The sequence below is a fragment of the Echinops telfairi genome, unplaced genomic scaffold, assembly GCF_000313985.2.
Source record: "Echinops telfairi isolate 266 unplaced genomic scaffold, ASM31398v2 ScPeMD7_18;HRSCAF=68, whole genome shotgun sequence".
NCBI classification, from domain to species: domain Eukaryota; kingdom Metazoa; phylum Chordata; class Mammalia; order Afrosoricida; family Tenrecidae; genus Echinops; species Echinops telfairi.
In genome coordinates, this window is record NW_022103915.1 from 50238293 (window position 1) to 50260654 (window position 22362).

Sequence of the window (22362 nt, forward strand, 5' to 3'; positions counted from 1 at the left end):
CTTTACCAATGTTAAAATCCGGTCACCTTACCTAAAGCACAACCACTAGGTCACCACCAGGGAGCCTAGGAAGGGCTCCTCTTCTCGTGGCCCCTCTGGTGCCGTGAGATTCGTCAGAGGCAGCAAGGACCCATCTGGGGGAGTCTCTATCCTACGACAATTTTCAGGTAGCACAAACAGTAATTTTCAGAACTTTTCCATTGGAGCTGTGATACCAAAACAGACTGCAAAGAAGTGTTGGCTCTGGTTACTACGTTAGAAAAAAATTACGAAACTTTGTTTTTGTTTAATGGAAGGTGTTTTCGTTTTTAAAACATGGAATTGATGGAATTCCACCTAGTCTTTTATTACACCGATGCCTTGGTACTATTACCGATTTCTTGTTTTTCAGTATTTTCTAAACTGGGTCATATTGAACTAGTGGTAAAAGAAGGAAAGATGCTTAAGGATTTAAGGAATATTGTTTAGCGTTTGAGTTTTTCAACCATTGATGGCTTGGCTTGGCTAACTCTTTGCCATGAGGACTGGCCTGCTACTGGAGAGATAATGCCATTGATTCTGACTTGATGACAGTGGATTTGGTTTTGATTTTAGCAGCATTCTTGGCCTCTACCTACTAAATACCAGTGACTCTACCCCCCATCGTGACAACCAAAAACCATCTCCAGGCAATGCCCAGTATCCCCTGGAGGTGGTGCTCCAGGCAAAAATCACCTCTGGTTAAGGTCTACTGATTCGGACTCTTGAACTCTGGATTCAATGTGAGTTTCATTGAGTATACCAGTGCCCACTTACTTGAGCTGAAATGGCAACTCTTCTCTGGCCAAGAAACCATCTCACTTCTTTCTGTTAAGTAGGGGGAAATAATACTGCCTAACTCAGGTTGGAATGAATGAATGAGTAAGTAACAGTTCTTCAGTTTAAGATGGAACCTGGCCCATGGTCCAAAAACTCACTGCCATCAATTCAATTTCAATTCATATACCCTTTAGCACGGGGTAGAACTGCCCAGTGGGTTCTCGAGAATGTAACTCTCCTGGAGTAGAAAGCCTCATTTTTCTCTTGTGGACCCAGCTGGTGGCTTTGAACTGCTGACCTCCTGGATAACAGCCTTAAATGTAACCATGACGACACCAGGGGGCTCCCCTTCGTTGATTTGGGCTGCGATCCTCCAGGTCCAAGGTGAAAGCCACCACCGGCTCCTGGAGAAAAACAGGGCTTTCTACTCCCGTAAACACTTACAGTCCCGGAAAGCGACAGGGCTGTTTTACCGGGTCCTGTAGGGTCACTACGAGTCGGTGTGGGCTCGATTGCAGCGACAGTGACATGATCATGATGACTACTTTCGAGAATTTTAAGTGTCATGTGTCATTTTTCCCCATTGTGTCACGGAAATGGAACCTATGGGGATATCAAAAGTGGGCAGGTTCTTCAGCAAATCTACTGCTCATTCTTCAGGGCCTGCATCGCTTTGTCCTCTGGCAGGCAAAGTGGCAAAGGGATTTGCTCCCAGAGTCTCCCGACAAGTTCCCTTTCCTTCAGAAATTTGATGTAGCTTAGCAAAAAAACTGTTGCTTTACATCAGGCTGTGGAGATAGAGGGGCGTGCTTTACAAATTAATTTCCGATACGGGGCTCATCTGCCTTTGGCCCGGATTAAGAAGGCTGGAAACAGTTTGGGGCTCAGTTGCCTGCGCCTCTTTTTATCCAAGCCGGATGGAGGCGCAAGTCAAAACCACAGGGTCCCAGTCCAGGCAGAGGGAAGTGGGAGCCCCCGCCTGGGAGTAGGGGGCTGTGGGACACCGATTTCCCCCATTGCCCCAGTCATGACACGCTGGAAGCTACCTCCTCCTTCAATTTCACCCATCAGCTGACCCTACAAGGGCAGATTCGCCTTGACTGGGGAGTGGTGAGGAGTTTCACAGAATAAAGAACCCAGGAGCGGGAGATAGGAATGGGGGCTGAAGTCCTGGGTGGGGGGAGGAGAAGGAGCAGCGGAGGTGTGTGCCCCTCAAATCCGAATGAAAAAGCAAAGGGAGAGTGAGTTGCAAATATGTATTATGTGGAGTCGAGCACACACCAAAACAGACATGCAGTCATTTAAACCAGCAAAACGACTCCCATCCTGTTAAATGAGAGTGAATCTCACTCACTAGATTATAGGCTGGGAAAAACCACAATATGACAAGCTCAAGGATGTTAGTAAGTGCTTTTAAAAGAGTGATTGTGCATCTATCAAAGTCACAGTTTCGATTTTTTAAAATACGAACTTTTATTTTTAGAAATATTTAACGTACACATGTGAGATTTAAGAAATAAGTTTGCCCTACTTTTTTGTAAAAGAAAACCAAAAATCCAAACTGACTGTTGAGTCAGAGCCAGCTGGTCCGGGAGACAGGCTGGGCTGCGATCTAGGTTGCAGTCTGAACCCACCAGCCATTCCAGGGAGACAGACGGAGCTTTCTACTCCCGGGCAGTCAGTGTTGGAAACTCACAGGGCACTTTTACCCTGCCCTGCAGGGCCACTAGGACACTGTCAATACAAGAGTGTATAACTTGCTCTTGATTATGGATGGCCCCCACCCCACCCGCCACCCCCCAGAATGGTGCATTAGGAAGATTTCTACTTGCACTCACTCACTGGTTTTCTCCAGTGAGAAAATAATTCCTAGAGTTATAGCCCCTTTTCTAGGACGTCTTAGATAGCTTGACGCCCGTTTCTGTGAATCTTGTGGTTGTTAGCGTCTTTATTTGGTTTGAGAATAAAACATTCTTTTACTGCTGTGCTATTTTGTTTCTTAAAAAACTATTTATGAATTCTGTGAACTGATAGGTGGTGAACAAACGACTAAACCCCACTGCCATTAAGCCAATTCTGACTCATCACAAGCCTGTAGGACAAATGAGAACCGCTCCGTGGGGTTTTCAAGGCTGTAAATGTGTGGGAGCAGGGAGCCTCATCTTTCTAACACGGAACAGCCGGTGGGTCTGAACCACCGGCTTTGTGATGAGCAGCCCATTGTGCCTCCCCAGTTCCCAGGTGGTAAAGGCTGAGTAGAGAGGGCTGTTATTGCCCGAGCTATGAAATGCCTGCTTTCCCACTGTGCTGGTGGCATTTTACCAACGGGACTCTGTCTCTGTCCTCACGAGAATAGTACCTCTGTTCCAGCCTCCTCTACTCTCTATACATACATCTAAATCTACATCTAGATAGATAGATGGATGAGAGAGACAGACAGACAGATACTCGGGCTACTCGATTTTACAACTGTGGAATCTGAGGACCATTTGGCAAGCAGGTCCCCAGCTGGACCACCGAGTAAGACTTTCAGAAGAGGAAGCAACACACCACAACGTTCAGAAGTTAGCATAGAATTAAAAGCTCTTCCTTCCAAGATTCAGTTCTGTCGAATCGTTCCTGATGCAGCAGGCTAACCAGCTTTCTAAGTAAAGAGACATTTCTCATTCGCGCAGCAAGCAGCTGGGTTTTAAACTCGTGCAAGCTGTACACGTGAATGTTGTTAGCCCATAAGGACTTTCGCATCCTAAAGTAAAATAGCTAACCCTTTATAATACCTTTCATAATTTCCAAAACTCAGCCGAGGTTTTAGTTACTTAAAAAGACCTCTGAAAAAAAAAAAAGACCCCTGAAGCCCAAACTTGAAAACATAAACAAAATGAAGCCCCAGACAATGGAAGACTAAATAGCAATGATCCAATGATCCCTATACCCACTTTGGGAGAGTTCACAGACCAATACAACAACGAGGGAAAGGAGTTTGGAAACAAAAAAGTGCATCATGGGTCACATTTCACATAGTCAGCAATGAGAGACCTAGCCTGTGGTCTAGGTACGGATGACGGCTACTGCTTACTGCTTGGTGTCGGGGGGATACCAGAAAGGTGGCATAAGGCGGGGGTCATTGGGGTGCTGGTAATGAATGCTCTCTTTTTGATTTATGTACTTTAAAGGAAGTTTTCTTAAACTAAAGAAGGTAGGGTAAGATCTCTTTCCCAGAATTCCCATTCTTCTGTATTGTAAGAGAATAACCTCCATTCTACCTGGCTTATAAGCCTTAAATACCAATGGATTTAGAAGTTTAAAAATATGTTAGGAGTATGATCTTAGTTTGAAGAGTAAGATAAAAATGGATTTTTATACTGCTGATATTCATTGTAACAATTTTCAACTCAGCACTACAGAAAAACATTAAAAAAACGAATCCTTGTGAACCAAAGATTCAGCACTGAATTGAAAAATACGGAAAACACAGGATAAAAGAAACACTGGCAAGCTACAAATGCACGAGGAACCAAAACCGAGGTAGGCCAGAGGCGTTTTCACATCAGGTTCCCTCTTGAGCACTACAGTAGGGAAGTGCATCCTCGAGTGAGGCCGAACACCGGTTTTCAACGTTGGCCGGCTCAATTATTCAGAAACAGTTCATGAATACATCTTCGCAGACGCTATTCGGAAAAAGACGATAAAAGTAAATTGTGCAGCTTACTGAGGAAACTAAATTCCCGTTATAAAATGCCGTTTTAATTTTTAGTCAGTGTATTTGACCTAGAATTTTTAAAATATAATCAAACTGCCAATAATTAAGACAGATGTTAAGTTGCATCCCCATCCTGAGCCCACTTATAACTTCTGTTAGCAGGTAATTTATTCTTCTCAGAGAAACCAACCGCTAATGATATTAGGTAACATTAATCAAGTGCTACCATGGATCGGGCATCTGCTATCCTGTGAGTGCACTGCTTCAAGAATTGCTTTAGTTAATCCTCAAAAGCCAGGAGGCTGACTGCACTGCTACATGCAAATGCAGACTGACAGTCCCTGGAAAAGAATTACACTTCTCAACTTGGTAAAGCACAGCAGAGCCCTGAAAGCATGCCCCCCCCCTCAAATCTCTGAGGCGTACATCAAGAAGGGGCTCTGTCAGCCTGGGACCGTGACTCTCCCCAAGGAACACAGTCCCCCGGCTCGACAGGAGATGCAAATGTAAAATAAAGTTCTGCTTCCGAAAATCCATGGAGATTTAGGGGTTGTCGGCTACTGCAGGCTAAACCAATGCTGACTAACAGAAACTTCTGTTTCAGAAAAATGAAAGGATAAATATTTTGTCCAGAGCCAAATAGAAGAAAGATAAGAATTCAAGAAGTCTAAGCTTCAAAGTCCCTGCTTTTATCCAACCTGGTTTTCATAGTAAAAAAAGACAATCAGTTGTTTTCCCTTAACATTCACACAGAACAAATGTGATTCCCGATATTTAAAAAAAAAAAAAAAAAGAACCGCACACAATTTTTGTGCAAAGGTAGGTATCAAGATGTTACTTACAATAGAGAAAATTTGGAAATGAACTGAATTTCCAAAAATAGTTGATGAGGCAAATTTTCATGCATTACCATAATGAAGTGGTCCGCAACAATTACAAATGCCGTTTGCAAGGGTCTTTCCCTTTAACAATGGGGATATGCCACAATAGGTGGGGGAAAGGAGGCAAGGCAATACACACAGTATAATCCCAATTCTACAATCACCTCACGCCCAAATTACCAAATGTGCTTAAAACTCTACAATGATTTGTATGCATGACTGTCGGTTTACAGAACACCAACACGTCAGTCAATGATTGGCTCACTGGAACAAGAAGCCTGTTCAGCCCACACGCAAGGCAATAACAATGTGGGGTTAAGAGACAGCCCCTGTCTTCGAGGAGCTTCTGTCTGGACAGTAAGACAGGTAAGCCTCTAGCAATTCAAACAGCATCAGAGCACTTGTCGGAAAACACAAAATAGACAAAAGGTGTTTTAGGAGCTCTGAAAGAACTTCTCACAGAAGCTTGCTGGGAGGGACACGCCTGGGAAACTATTTAGAAGGAAAGGACATTTGGGCATGTTCAAAGGGATAGTGGGAGCAAAGGTTGGCATACGAGGCCAGGACATATTCTAAGGAATAAGAACATCATGGGCAAAGGTGCCAAGACAAAGAGAAACACAGCCACCTGGGGAAGCTAACTTGCACGGTCAAGGTGTAGTGTAGAGGAGAGGAGAGAGGGCTCACCTTGGAGCCGATTCAGGATCCACACGGACCAGGTGGGGACCCAGGTCCCCCTCACTCTAGCTGTGGGGAGACCATGCTAGATGGTCCAGGGGAGAAATGCTGCCGAGGGCTTCCTGGTCAGAATCTTTATACGGGAAGGGGATCACCACTCCTAATATTTTTCAAAACAAAAATTATAAGCAGTCTCTGCTGAAACAGAAAACAAAAATGTTAATTCTTGGTATTAACAGTAGAAAAGGAAAATGAAGACTAAATGCCTGGTGCTAGAAACCAATGGGGCGTTCTTTTGCCCTGTCCATCAAGCAGCCAAGTAGATGATCAAGCCTCAAAGAACAGAAGAGGAGAGAAATAACCCTGTGATTACTCTGTACACAAGAACATTATTGCTGGGCTTGAGAGGAAGAACAACGTGTGCCAAGGTTAAGTGGGGGGAAGGCAGTGTCGATATTCCTGAACTATCTACTATCCGTCTAGTATTTTCCGAAATTAACGCTTCTCTGAAGTGCTGGCAGACTTTCTGGAAGTATTCACCGAGGGCACTGTGAGTCAGACATCAAAACCTGGCTGTAAGTATTCTGCTACTATAGTAAAGCCTACTTTAAATATTCTCACTTTTACAAATCTGTGCGAGAAGTGACGATCATGTGTCGGTACAACCAATGCTGCCTGGCTGAACCACCAAAAGGGCAACGTGTTACTCGTGTCCTTTGAAACAACAGAAAAGAAGTATCTGAACAAGAACGCCCAGGTGTACTCTGCGAAACACAGAAGATAACGACACCAAAAAAGGGGAGGATAGCATCGCAGAAATTACTGTAATTACACTACTTTCAATGGCCAAATGATTTTTTTAAGTTTGTAAAAATTTAAATGTAAACATAAAAAATATATATTATTTACAGAAATACCAGATGGTAGAAAATGAAAGATAACAGAATTTTTCCCTGAACTTCATTAAGCTCACTTGTACTGGGTTAATAACAAATTAATGTTCAAATTCATAAAGTAAAATAATCACCTAATTCTAGGCATGTATTCATGACAAGGGTGATAATATCTAATAAACCAAAATGGTAGGTAAATCTGTAACTCAAAAAACTTTAAACATTCTCATTCTCTAAGTAACAAAAACTGTACCTAAATGATGTACATTACAGCACCAATCAGTCATCAAATCATGCTAATCACTTCAAAGTCAACTGTTAATTGCTAGAAATTACTGGTGTGATCCTTGATTTGATGTAACTGTCACAATCTAAGCGAAGCATGTCTCAGGTATGAGTTGATACAGGAAATCAGACTCTTCCAGTAACTTTACTTCGTTCAACGTAAATGTGTCCACTGATTGTGGGCATGTTGATGTTGTCATAACCCAGCCCTGTTCACAGTAAGTCTTCTGTTGTGACTGTTGTTGGGTGTCATCCTTGTCAACTCTGACATGGAGCAATCCCTTGAGCAGCAGCAAATCACTGACCGGCTCTGAGCCATCACCACACCCGTGTTTGGGGGCGCCCATGGCTGCGGCCACTGTGTCCGCTCGTCTCTCTGAGGACCTGCCTCTTTCACTGACGTCACCAAACAGGTGAAGTCCCCACTCCAGGGGCTCTTCTCTCCTGATAGCACTGTCCAAAGCCCCCTCCTGTTTTAAGAAGAGCAATCCTTCCAACACAGATTTGTTCTTCTGGCAGCCCATATTGTGGCATCCAATAGTCTTTGCCAACCCCATAATTAGCTTGTGGAAACCCTTCATTGATAGTCTGTCAATTCCTGGAGCCTTGCTTTTCACGAACGCCTCCAGGTGCAGCTTAGACCTCTTCCTTCTTCCTCTTTTGAGGCCTGTTGTACGGGGGCTCAGTCTCTTAGTCATAGAATCCTTCAATAGTGCAACGTTAGGTTTGACTGTGTCCTTCAGTCCTTTCAGCCTGTGATATGCTGAGCGCCTCCTTTGGTCCATTTTCAAACCCTGTCCAGCTGCTGCACATTTCGTTTGGGAGACTTTAACTTCTCAAGGTACCCTTTGAAATGTTCTACTCAGCTCTTGGACTTCATCATTTCTTCCATTTGCTTTAGCTCCTCTGCGTTCAAGGGTGAGTTTCAGTCTCTTCTGACATCCACTTTCTTTCCTTCCTCCGTCTTTTTAATGACCCATTACTTTTTTAATGTTCGATGTTCTTGATGCCATCCACAGCTCAGCAAGTCTTCTGTGTGTCTAATCTGTTCTTCAAATGTTCTCAAAATTCAGGTGGGCTAGATTAAAGATCATTATTTTGGCGTTAGCGGACTTTTCTTCAACTTCCACAGGAACTTACATGTGATGATTTGATGGTGTGTTCGCTAGTTAGCCTTTGCCTTGTTTTGGCTGCTGTTTTGAACTCTACGTGCTCTCTTCCCACAGATGTAATCCATTTGATTTTTGTGTATTCCGTCTGCAAAAGACCACATGGATAGGAGCCGCTTATGTTGTTGAAAAGACATGAATGGATGAATGAGAATGAATAAATGAAGTCATGGTCTTACTAAGTTTTATCATGTGCTCTCCAACTTAGTTTCTATATGCAAGGCCATCCTTTCCAACTACTATACCTTCCTCTGTTTCCAACTTTTGCATTCCCATCACCAATAATCATCAAACATCTTGATTGTAAGCTTGATCAATGTCAGACCAAGGACGCTGTAGATCTCTTCAATTTCTGCATCACGAGCATTAGTGGTTGGTGCATACATTTGAATAACAGTTGTTTAATTGAATGTCCTTATAGCATATAGATATTATCCTATCACAGTGAGCACTGGGCTTCAAGGCGGATCTTGAAATGTTCTTGTGGACAATGAATGCGACATCATTTCTCTTGAATGTTGCATTCCCAGTCTAGGGAACCACATGATTTTCTGCTTCACAATGGCCACAAAAATACCTAGGATATTAAACTTGATGTGTCTCACTTCATTTCTTTTATTTCAAATTTTCCTGGGCTCACACTTTGTACAGTGCATGCCTGTTTATTAATGATGCTCCCGCAGTGTGTCTTTTCTTTTTGACTGGGGCCCCAACAGCAAATGGAGGTCCCCAGAGATTTATTCCATCTTCAGCGTTATGGGCGACTCTACTTTGAGAAGGCGTATTTTAAGTGCCTTCCAACTTGAAGGGGCTACATTCGACAATGTCTTGATGTAAGGTTTTCAGCCGCTAAGCTGCCAGAAGCAGGCAGCCTACGACTTCTACTGCCTTCTATGATTTTTGTTTTGAATCAAAATTACCTGCCTTAAGAATACTGACTTCTTTTATATTCACTCTTTCTATTACCATCTAAGCCAGCGGTTCTCAACCCCTTTGGGGGTCGATCATAACAGTAGAAAAATGACAGTGAGGAAGTAGGAGTGAAAATAATTTGATGGTTGAGGGGTCAGGACAACAGGAGGAACTGTACGAAAGGGTTGTGCCGTGAGAAAGGCTGAGAACCACTGATCTAAGCCATGGGAATCACTCCTTGATTTGTCATGTTTAATTAACTGGCTCATATTTATACAATTGTATTCCTTCAAAACTCAAAATTCTAGAAAGACAAATGATGTCATTTAAGTTAAAATTTCAATTAGCCAAGTCCTAAGAATGAATAAATTTAAAAGGTTTTATTGAATTTCCACTGTATTCTTTCAGATTTGTCAACAAGTGTTGAGTGGGGATGGAATTGGGTAGATAACTTAATAGTTTCTCTCTTGGAATTAATATTTTAGTTGCAAATGTCTTGTTTCCAAAATAGCCTCTGATGCACTATCGTAGATTTCTATATTCAACATTGTACGTTCTACCACTTACTATTTGTCAAAAATAATCTCCCTAAAAGTTTTCTTTTTGTTTGGTTTTCACAAAGCCAACAGAAATTCTAACAAGGTTAGAATGCCATTGATTAAACATTTTATTGTCTAAAGGCTATTCCTGCGGCAGGTGCACCCCTGCCAAGAGGCGGAGTGCTCAGAGCGGAAGGACGGGCAGGCGCATCCACTCTTCGGGGTCTCAGATCTGCAATGCCAGCTGAAGGGGACTCTCCTCCTTACTGAGAGTCCAGAGTCACAAGTGTGAGGGATGACAGACTGCTGTCAACTTCAGTCACACAGGTTTTGCCAAGTGCCACCACATACATGTTAGAAGCCAACACTGGAGCAGAAGGTAAGGAGAACACCACCCTGGCAATCTGAAAAGCAGCGAAGTGAGTGGCAAGAAGGGGAAACCAATCACAATGATCGATGTATCACCGCCCCCACCCCCAGGGGGACGAACAACAGAAATGTGGGTGAAGGGAGACAATGGTCGGTGTAAGATATGAAGATAATAATACTTCATAAATTATCAACGGTTCATGAGGGAGGGGGGGTGATGAGGAAGGGAGGGACAATTAAGGAGCTGATACCAAGGGCTCAAGTAGAAAGAAGATGTTTTGAAAAGGATGATGGCAACATATGCCCAAATGTGCTTGACACAATGGATGGATGGATGGATGGATGGATGGATGGATGGATGGATGGATGGATGGATGGATGGATTATGCTAAGAACACGAAAAGCCCCCAGTAAAATGATTTAAAGAAAGGAAGGCACTCCACCATGGCCAGGGAGAGGCCCAGGACCAGGGACTGGGGCAGACGGGGTGCCAAAAGCAGCCAGAATAGGGGCATCTGGGGTCGAGACAACAAGTAACTGGAAGCCAAGTGGGCTGGCCATCCTGGCAGACATGGGTGGCACAGGGTGATAGAGGACTGGGTGTGTTGTCCTCATCAGGGAATAAATCCCGTGGAGGTGTACAGATACAAGGATAATGAACTGGTGGCTCAGAGGAGGGGATCAACCCCATCCGCGGGCAGTCTGGGAGGCCAGGCGGTCGGGTGCTGAAGGGCCACAGCCTTAAAAACCCTGTGGGCAGTTCTATGCCGCACCCACGGGGCTGCTGTCAGTTGAACCGTAACAGCAGCAATCATGAGTTCGAGTTTGCTGTCAGAGTCTGTGACCCTGTGACAATGGGCTGGCCTCTGCTTCATGTCAGTGGGAAAGTGGGACACAGGTGACACTATGAGCCTTGGGATGGAAATGATCCCTGTCGTGGATGCTTTATCTGGTTTGTAGAAGGGTGGGAGAATAGGAGATTGGAGTAGGGATTGACCAAATCCTTTTAGTTCCACGGACTGAAAGACAGGGAAGAGATGAGTCCATTCGGAAAATAACCAGTACGTTAGGAGATAGTAGGCTGAATCACTGGGAGATGTATTTTGAAGAAAACGTAGTAAAAGCCTGGGTCACTCCGTCGTCTGTGGGGTGGTTCTTCTGTCACACGGGTAGCTGTGATTGAGAACTGGCTCGATGGCCCCTAACAACAAACACCATCGTGCTAGTCGGTCTGTGTAGCCAAATAAGTTTTCCCGTCAAAGTTTTGAAATAAAATCTGAGATTAAAAAGATCCCCATGAGAGAAAGGGAAGATAAAAATCAACCAACGGGCAAAAACACAAGAACACATCAACACATCGATCTCATCACAACACTGTTGACACTCGTGCCATGTCTGAAAACACTGACCTTGGTATCCCCCCGAACCAAGTACTTTTGGATCATAAAACATTCTCAGAAAATGTTCATGGCCTTCCAAGATTCTGCTGCTATTTCATCTCCTCCTTTCCTCAGGATTGTTCTAAGGCTGGGTTCCCGCTGTTTTCCTTAAAAAGCACCCTTCCCCTTTTCTCTCCTCTCCCTAAACATGTTAGATGGTTTCCCTGGCTCTGGTCAGGAACTCAGCCGCGAGATAGTGTTCTCTACTTTCCGGTTTTCCTCGGGGTTCAGTCTTTCCCCATCGCACCTTTTCCTCCTTTGAACAAGGCTCTCCTAACAAATACAAGCAGGCAGACTCTTCTGACACTGCTTCAAAGACAATAGGAAATTGTGAATAAAATTTCAATAAAAGTGATCTATTTTCCTAAGACCAAGTAAAAATATCAAGGTCTCTCCATGAAAGGCATTCATTTGTATTTAAACCAAGGTTTTTAATATCAGTGGGGATCAAGTACATTTTATTTATTCCAGATGGCCCAAGCTCATTACAGTAAATAAACATGCCCAGCCAGCAGCCCGTATAAAATACTCCAAGTAGATGTAATTATTTCAAGAAAAAGAAAACTGTTATACATTAAGACATATATTTAATTGAAAGAAAAACTGTCATAAATCTGATAGATAAAATTCATGAACCAGATTGCAAATTGGCGTTTTCCTCTTGCTTAGATGTCAGAAAATACATAAAATAATCATTAAAGAGTGAGCCTTTTATTCTCTTTAAATTTATGAGCCTGGAAATATGTATACAAAAAAATGTTTTAATACCACATAGCTCTTGGCACTTCAGATCTAAGAATCACACAACTTCAATTCCATGTATGTGCTGATTCTGTGTTAACACATGATTAACAGAAGGAAAATAACAAAGCTTGATAAGACTTATATCCAGAAAACATCAATATCAACTTTAGGATAGCATTTCTCTTTCAGCCAGCATTGAGATAAGAAGCTGGTTCCATTCTATGCTATAGCACTGGTTTACTACAGGTGGGAAGGGGTCTAGGAGCAGAGGGATTCTGCCCCCTGCCAGGGCACAGTTAACAGTGTCTGGAGACAATAGGTGTATGTATGCACTACACTGCGACTGCAGGTCACAGTACAGCCCCCAGAGCAGAGCACACCCAAGCCCTAGTGGGTGAGCCACCCTGTCCACAAAAAGAAGCCGAAACAAAAGCGAGGCTTTCAAGGCATAAAGGAGAGTCACTGTTTGCCACCTACCTTGGATGCCTGGGGCGTTGAGATCACGTGGACGGTGCTGGGTTTGACCCCGTTCGCCTTGGGCCTTTTATAGAGAGCAAATCTGCTTTTCCTCCGTCCGCGGTCTCCATTCGGTAAAGCACCATTGTACCTACGAGCAGAGATGAACGAGGGAGGTCAGGTATTTGTCAATTTCCAGCTTTGAACGAATAAAGGTTTGGGTGAAATAAGGGGAGAGAAGGAAGATCATGAAAGAATCACCGCGAGACCCCCACAACCAGGCGAAAGAGCCGACTTCGGCCGGAGTGAAATCACTAGCACTTCCAGAAACGGAGTTTAAGAGCGAGGTCCAGGTAACTGTAGGTTTCCTATGCAATAAAGTCAGACACCTCAAGGTTTTTTTGGTACAAGGCAGTGTATAAATAAGCAAAAGTGTATTCTGCAGAGGCCAGATTAGTGCTGTTTCCATTCTGTAAGCATCCTTCTAATGGGCCCTGGAGAAACAGGCAAGAAATATTTTTAAATGAACTAGTGAGAAAACAACGTACTAATTAAACCTCATCACTCACTCTCCTATCATGTTAATGTTACCTGTAGGGTTTTTATTTGTAAGATGACCAAATTGAATTGTTTGCTTTCTTAAAAGTTCGGAATTCAGGACATTGATTCCCTCCATTTGAATGCTACATTGTCATGCTAACAACAAACAAAAACAGTTTGCAAAAATTAAATGATAACCATGACTCTACCTAAAGGGGGTGGGGGGGGTGCCCATAAAAAAGACACAGAAGTACAATGATCCGTTTTAGTCCATAAACTGTCAAATTACTGAAAAAGCCACCTGGAAGACATAAAACGCCCTTCAGCAAACGTCCTGTATTTACTAACACCGGTGGTTAAAAGAACGGCGGGAATACAGTTAGCTTTCCAATTTTCGACTTATTTGTTAGCGCTGGGTGTTCCCTTTCCCAGGCTGCCATATGGACCCGGCTCTTCCCTCTCTCCACCTTGACAGAGACTCCCTTCGAGAACCAACCTGCACACAGACTGGCAATCATGAAATGTTACAAGGATAAACAACAATTCCACGGCTCCTTCAAAACCCTGGAGCTGGGAACCAGCTGTCTGGCTGGCAGCTTGTTCCCCTGCCCTGCGTGTCTCTCAGCGGACCCCCAGCCTCCCATGCTTCTGCAAGGCCAGCGCCAGAACAGTCACTGTGGAAACCAGGGGGCTTTGTGCGTCTGGTTTTCATTTTAGTAGCAACGCGGTGAGGATGGATTTAAATTATCACCCAGAGTTACTCCTGCTGTGTTTATAATCTCTTTCCATTTCCATCACAAAAGAATATTAGCTAGCCAGACAGGTTTCTTTGCTAGAAGAAAGAAATAACATATTTTTCTCAGGCGAAATCAGAACAATGTACATAATTTTCTTAAACACACATGGAATCGCTACAGTAAATTACCCATGAGTAATAACAAAAACAGAAAAATGTAACCACACTTTAATAGATTTCCATAACGTTTAAAGCAAGGTGGGTATTTTACATCAAGAGGAACGCAGATGGGTGGAAAAAGCCCGGGCTCTCAACACCTTAGAGGAGGCGGTCCACTCCCGGGCCTCGTGGCAATGCGCACACATCCTGGCTGTGGTTCCCAGGCCCCCACCGCTGTTCTGCACCTTTCTCCTAAATATGCTGTTCTCATCTAGTCTATTCCAACTCACGGGGAGCCCCACCTGCGCAGAGTGGAACTGCTCCCCCGAGTTTTCAGGTCAGTGGCCTTCAGGACCGAGGGCCAGGCTTGGCTCCTCAATGCTCCTCGGGGCGGGCTCTCACTGCTGCCCTGCGCGGCTGTCGAATGCATCGGGATGAGTTCTCTCAGCTACCCATGGAAAATGGGATCCCGTCTGGGGAGAGTAGGACGGACACTGTGGGAGCATCTGCTCAGGTCAGCGTTCCACCTGGAATCCATCCCTTCGCTTCAAAGAGGAGCCCCCAGCACCACACTTGCATGGAGCTGACTAGCCAGGGCTGGACCCCAACTCGGGCTAGCCAATGGCATTCACATCCCTGAAAATTCAAACTTGGGACCTAGGGAGGAGCTGCCAATCTCTGGCGGAACTCTGGCGTGTAGGGATATCTCCGTCTTTCAGGTAAAGCATGAGGCTGATGAACAGAGACAAGGAGAAGAGCTGGGAAAGGGGTCCTTGGAGGCCTCCATCGGCCCAGCTGGGCCCTGGCTGGGGGGGGTGGGGGGTGTTCTGCTTCTTATACCCAAAAGGCTTATCTAATATAAGGAACGGAAGGGAAGGGACCGCCTCCCCAAACGTCAACCATAGTATATGCAGACATTTTAAATTGCCTGAGTGTAGATGCACAGGTATCAAGGTTAAGCAAGGAATATGCTGGTCTCCCTGAAGGCTGCCTATTTGCTTGATACATCTAAGTGATGGTCAGGGAAGGGAAAAAAAACCCTACTGGAACTAATTAAGGTTGACAGTGGAAAGAGCAGTGTGAAGACCAGACAAGCTTCTTACTAGGTAAGCTATGTGGCCATCATTCCATATTTACCAGGCCAAGTAGCTGGTCAGTATCGCCTGCCCTGCCTTCACCGATCTCTCTCCTTAAAAGGAGAGACACCACGGCAAGTGCGATACACATGAGGGTGTTCTGGTGGCACTGCAGGGAAAGCACACAGTGCCAATGACCGTGAAGCTGGCACAGGCCCAGCAACATGTCATTCTGTTACATGGGCGTTCGTCATGGGTGGGGGTGACTTGACGGTAACTCACCAGAAGATGCACTAGGAGCTTGTATCTGGAGAGGACACAGCTTCCCCGGCCTCACAGTCTGGGCAGTCCGACTAAGTGGGAGGTACAAAGTGACTGCAGGTACAGAAAGGCCAGGGGGGTGACGGGTGGCTAGGTATGGCTAAAGCTTGAAGTGCGAGTGGAGAGGATGCAGAGGGAAAGGAAGCTAAAAAGTAGAGAGGGACCAGATTCGCATCGCCTACTAATAAGGAGATAAGGAGCATAAGATTCTGCCCCAAGGAGAACGGGGGTCTGGTACGATATAAGCCAAGAACTGGTAAAAGGTCTCCCAGGGCAGTACATGCAGGATAGAAGAGAGAGGGTATCCAGGCCAAAGGCCAGGGGCTCCAATACAAGACGGAACACACAGAGGGGGAAGGTGGTGCATGTCAGGGTGGATCCCCCCAAAGATATGTCCATGTCCTGAAATGCTGGAATATGACCCTTATCTTGGGGGGCAGGGTGGGGTGAGGGGTGGAATGGGATGGCGTGCAGGATCTCAAGATGAGAGCATCCTGGAAGGTCCGGGTGGGCTCAGCATTCATGTGGGCACGGTCATATGAGAGGCATGCAGTGGAGAAACACACACAGAGGAAGGAGGAGATGGCCAAGGGGCAAGCGGGCAGAGACGGAAGTGGGCAACCATGCACCCAGCAGTGCCTGGAGCCACCAGAAGCTGCACCAGGCAGGGAGCGCGGCAGAGGGAACGTGGCCCTTGGACATCTTGATTTCAGACTGCTGGTCGCCCGGACGGAGAGATTTCTGTGGCTTCAAGGTACCACATCTCGGTCACTTGCAGCAGCGGCCACAGGAAACAAACGCAAGGAGAAACCATGAAAGCTGAACCAAAGCAGCAAAGATGGAGAGGAGGAAGACGAGACGAGCGAAACATGTGGAGAGCTGTTTTCCCTACTAAGTGAGACTATCAGATGACCTGTCAATCATTACAAAGGGCTGGCTGCCCAAGTTCAAGAGCTCTTGATGTGATCCCTGAGGCTGCTAACCAGAAGGTCCGTGGTGCAAACCCACCAGCCACGTGGAGGCAGAAGCAGGAGGCAGTCCGCTTCCGTGACTTTCGACCCCAGACGGCCCGGTGAGCAGCTCTTCTCTGTCCAGGGTGTCATTGGGAACAAAACCACAGCACTGCATTTATACAAGGCTCAAGTAATGCCTGGCGCGACTCTCATGGAAGTCCTTAACTTTCAAAGACAAAAATCAACAGCAGCTGCAGGCCTGCCTGGATGTGCAGGTTGAGGGACCGAGAAAGGGCAACCAGTGTGGTGACACTATTGAAAGTGGGACCAGGAACTACAGGGACATGTGAGGGCAGGGCCTGTATAGGAGCAAAATAGACACCTCTGGTGCTCTGCTCACACAGGGGGCGTCAGCCTTTCACCAGACATGCGGGGGCCCTCTGGACTCCTGCAGACACCCCTGGGGTAGAAGATGCCCAGCCAATCACTGCACTAACTCCTGACCCACAAAATCAGGAGACAAAGGGACTTATCTTTTTAAGTCAATAGGCTGTAAGGGTGTTGGTTACACGAGGGTACGTGCAAAAGGAACGGTGGTAGGGCTCTGGTTCACATACACTCACTCACTCACTCTGCCATCAAGGGGACTTCAGCTCACGGCGACCCTGTAGGACAACGATGAAAGGTGGCCCCTGTGGGTTTCTGAGCCTGTACCTTTATGGGATTGGAAAGTCTCATCTTTCTCTCTCAGAGTGGTCGGTAGATTAGAACTGCTGACCTTCTGGTTAGCAATCCAGCTCATAACCACTTCACTGTATGCACAGCTTGATTCCAAACAAAAGGTGTTTATGTAGGTGTCTGCAATCAGTAGATGGTTGCAGACAAGTTCTCTCCATTATACATTTGTCTCAGTTTCATTGGGAGTGCCTTCCTGCCTACGTCCATCCTCCCTCACCCCCTTCAGCCCCCAAGGATATTTTTTGTGCCATGGAAAATAGGATTTTGAGGTAAGGACTATCAAATGATTAATAGAACTCCAGTGGACATCCTCCCAAATCATTGAAGCTTTGCAACTGTTTAAATGAACACTACCCCACACAAAACCACGGTCTTTAGAGGGATCAAGTATTTTAAAGACGATCAGGCAGACTTCAAAGATGGATTCAAGGCAGCGAGGTCACATCAGAAGATGGTGGCATTTTTTGAGGAGGGGGGGAGGGTTCCGAAGAGCTAATCTTGATGGCTTTTCTCAAAGGGCACAAGATGACCAGGGGGGCTGTAATAAAAACACTTAAGAAAAGTGGTGAGATAAAGGCCAGGAATGTTGCAACTAAGGGAAATTTTCCATCATGACGAAGTGCCTGCTCTTTCTTTGCGGATAATATGGACTGTCCTATGAAAAACTCATGAGGAACCCTTTTCCATCCACTCAACTGTCCTGAGCTTCAGTCGCCAGGCTTTTTTTCTGTTCCCAAAACACTGAAGGAAAGATGATTTGCATCCCTTGGGGGTGGCAACGGTGCTGTCTCGATGTGGTGTGGATCGAAGGGCACAGAAGTCCTCAGAGAAGGATCACAGATATGAAAGCAACTCCCGTCCAGACCAAAGCGGGGGAGAAAGTCACAGACGCATGGAGACAGGCAGTCCAGCAGACCCTCGAACATTGGCCTCCGTGATCCTGAGAGCAGAAAAAGCAGATGGTGCCCGGCCACCAGGACCACCTGCTCTGAGAGGGATCCTGTGAGAGGTCCTGGATGGAAGGGGGGCGGGGGGGAACAAAACTCAAAATCATTAAGACAAAACAACAGCTCTACTGGTCAGCAAGAGACTGTTGGAACCACCAGGACTTTGTCACTGTTCAGGTCTGGACCTGAATGGATCCTTTTTCATCTCTTAAAGGGAACAATAACACTAGTGAGGTATGCGCATCTTGGATGAGGAACCATCTGAGATCCAAAGGGCAGAGCTGACCCAAGGACAAAGTTCAGAAGGGTCAGGAACAGAGGATGAATAAAACAGGAAACACAAGGAGGAAGTGGGGTGAGCGATGGTTAGGGTAGAGATGGCAATCAGTGACATGAAACAAATGTGTATGGATGCATGTGGACAGAAAACAGATGTTCTCTGTAAACTTTCTCCCAATTCATAGTAAAATTTAAAAAAACTAGTCTACATACTTTGTTGGAGAATATGTTGACAAACAACAGCTTCATACTTTTGGTACTTCAGTTTAATAAATGTCTCTGTGATTCTGCTGTCATCATTTCTCACTGCCTTGCCTAAAGTATTAGATCGCTTTGGGACAACAACACTCCATGGCCAGTCTTCCTGGTGCCCTGGGTCTAGATTTCTCACCGGCGCCAAATACTGCCACCTCCTCTGGAAGACTAACACTGGACTTCCCCTCTTCCCGCCTCCCTCTTCCCCCTTAGCTGTGAAGTCCAAGAAAGCATGGTTGCCTGTGTCTCCACCACCTGACATGGCAAACTGGGGCCTGCCCAAGAAGCACTAGGGACATCCAGGCAACTAAATGGCAGAAAGCAAAAACCAACCACTGCATCGAGTCCGTCTGACTCAACTGAGATTCTACACCGGGTTTCTGAGACTGTAAATCTTTATGGAGGCAGACAGCCTCATCTTTATCCTGTGGAGCAGCTGGTAGGTTTGAACAGCTGACTTGTGGTTAGCAGACAACTCCACAGCCCCAAAATGGCAGGACTCTTTTGATGGGATACAGACCATCCATCAAGATGAAATTCTGCTTTGGTAGGAAAAAAGCTGTTGTTCCACAAAAGAAGGTCAGTATGCTCTGTGGCTGGCAAGCCTCTCAGCCAGTAAGTTGGTAGAAATGAAACTTCCGAGTGTTGCTGGCACACCTGTTTCAGCGGCTACACAAAGCACTCCACCCCCGCCAACCGTCTCTCAAGCTTCCCTTTCTCCTCCTTCTGGAGTCTAAAGAACACGCACATCATTACTCAGGGTGTGATGAGAATTTACCTCTTCACACAGGCAGAGGAGTAACGAATTCAACCGCTGCAAAGAGCAATGGGAGAGCATGTGCAACAGAGCGCTTAAAGTAATGTATGTTTGGGGGTGATGATTTTATTTGTTCAATTTTAAAAGGTAAGAGTTCACCTGTTAGTGTTGCTTTCATAACCTTTACTAAACACCTACTATGTGCCTGAAAGCCCTTGAGAGAGGGGTTCTGACTCCCATTTGACTGATTCCAGGATTCCCTGGCTAAGAAAGGGCAAGCCTGGAATCCAAACCTAGTTCTGCCTGGCTCCAAAGTCCAAATTCTTTCCAGTCCAGGCACCGCTCGCTGGCCATTTTCAAACCCAAGGCACTTCTGGCAGACGGCAGAGAGACAGACTGGAGGCGATGCCTGCCACCCACAGATGCATCAGCCAGGAGGGATTGTCTGCAGGAAGCTGCAGTGAGCAAGGGGGTATCGGGACGCCGGGTCACAGTTGGGAGAGAGTCTGTTGGATCTTCACTAGCCTGAAATCACCTGGCAGCAGTGCATCAGCCGGGGTGAAGAGGAGAGGGGTTATTCCCCAAGTGGGGGCAGCCCCAGCCTCCAGTGATGGCGCTGCAGGGGTGGCCCGCATCCTCATCACACAAGGAAGGCCCTTCCTGCCTCGAGAGCAATATCTCTGTCCCCTGTGCCAAGAAATCACAATCAAGTTCTATTACCAATGGAGACTGCGTACTGTACTACAGGACAGCAGGACTGGAGATGAAAAGATTGGATTGAAGGCAGGATTCAGCTCCTGCTAGGTGGTACCTGTCCTGAGGGTGTTCGCAGGGGCTCCGTGAATGCACTACTGTGTGTAAGAAAATGCAAGGAAACCATCGGGTTCAATCATGAAGTCCACTTCCCCTGTTATTTAATTTCTCTCCTCTCGGCCTGGATGGCCCCATCTAACTTAACAGTAAAGCTGGGCACGAGCCTGTCAAATCTGCACCCAGAAATGCTGCATGCGTTTCGCCTCCAAAAGCAAAGCGCAGGCTTTGATCTGCAGCCGGAGAACTAGCTCGTCCTGGTGGTACCCAGGCCCGGCCAGTCCTCTGGGAGATGACTGCTGAGCCTTGAAGACATCACTTTGCTTTCGCTCACGCCTCTGCTGCTCTTTCCCAAACCTGCTGCTACGGAGTCAATTCTGACTCACAGTGAGCCGGCCCCAGGTGGGTCAGAGTAGAGCTGCACGCCACAGGGTTTTTAACCCAGCGAAGTGGATTGCCAGGCCTTTACGCCACGGTGCCACTGGGTGCATCCAAGGGGGTCAGTTTTTTGGTTAGGAGTCAAGTGCAAGGTCTTTTTCCCACCTGGGCCCTTTCTCATTTCTAGCACTTAGTTTTACTTTCCATCAGCCTCCCCCACCCCTGCTGCCTTAAAAGCCCCTTGATGGTTTTTTAAGGGGAAATGGATCCTGCACTACTGGTCTGTCTTGAGGTTGTCTCCTTTAGAAGCAGCAGAAGCGAGGACGCAGAAGCTGGAGCCCCATTCTGGTCCCTGCCTTCTAGCGGCTTGTGCACGCTTGGGCAAGTCACACTCCCAGTCTGACCTCTAGCTTCTCACCGGAGGAGAGGGTAATGCCAGCAACCTCCGGGGTTGCTGTGAAGAATAAATGTGAGGGCAGAGGTGACAGAATCCATTAAAGCTCCTGACATTGGGCTGCTGCTTGAGGGAGCCTCAAGGAACCTGGATTTGCCTTGTTAAATAGGATGCTCCCGTCTTCAGTCTCCATATGGAACCCAAGTGTCTTGAAAAGAGTTTGGGAACCTCTTTTTTAAACTGGATCTGTAACTCTGTTGCTATCTTCCTTGGGATGTAGTCCGTTCCCGGGGGAGCTGAAGCCAGAATGATCATCACACTCCTCGGACAATTATCATTATTTCAGAACAGCGTGGTGGCTGTTGTACCCTCTTGAAGAAACATCCAGAGAGCATCCAGTCCAGGCGGCGTAAGGAAAACGGAAGGCCGACTTGAGTTCTCTCACACGGGGCTGGTAGAGAGGACTAGATGCAGGCGGTGCCCTTTCATGAAGTCCCCCAGCCTGAGTTACACATGCCGGAGGACATGCCCACGCACAGACCTTCAAGGACACCAGGCGCTGTCCTAATTTACTTCCCAGTAGCATAGTTCAGTGTCATAACTGTTACCTTTTCTGTCCTCTTTTCCCGACACCTAGCCTTGCCGGACACACAGCCATGCATCTGTTCAGATCCACCCAGTAGCACCGTGGAATAAAGGCCTGGCAATCCACTTCCCTAGGTTAAAAACCTTGTGGAGCGCAGCTCTATTCTGACACACCTGGGGCCGAGTCCCTCTGCTGCCCCCCTCCCTCGCCCCCCACCACTCCTTGGACCAGGATTCTGACTCCACTGAGAAGGGTGAGGGGGGGCTCGCCATACCCCGCCCTGATTCCCAGCACGTCTTCCCTGCCTCCCTCCAGGGACGCGCTGGCAACACAAAAGGGCAGGCTGAAATTGTGACCTTCTATGCAAGTTCCTTCTGTGTTGCATCTGTGAGCTTTTAGAGGCCTGTCTATCGTTTTTAACTTTAATTTTATTTATTGACTAACTCTGTGGAGAGCCTTCTGTGCAGCAGGCTCTATATTAAATGCTGTCATCTCCGCTTCAGAGATAAGCGGCATGAGCAGAATGAGGTTAAAGGACGGGCCGAAGTCACACATCAAGGTGGGAGGGAG

The 22362-nt window shown here is 46.4% G+C and overlaps 1 protein-coding gene across 1 annotated transcript in view; it reads right to left on the reverse strand.

Moving 5' to 3' along the window:
• PELI2 (pellino E3 ubiquitin protein ligase family member 2) overlaps nucleotides 1–22362 on the reverse strand; it is a 155559-nt gene that overhangs the window by 89250 nt on the left and 43947 nt on the right. The window contains exon 2 of the mRNA XM_030884872.2: nucleotides 12885–13014. Within this exon, the coding sequence (XP_030740732.1) occupies nucleotides 12885–13014 (130 nt within the window). The remainder of the gene's footprint in view (nucleotides 1–12884; nucleotides 13015–22362) is intronic.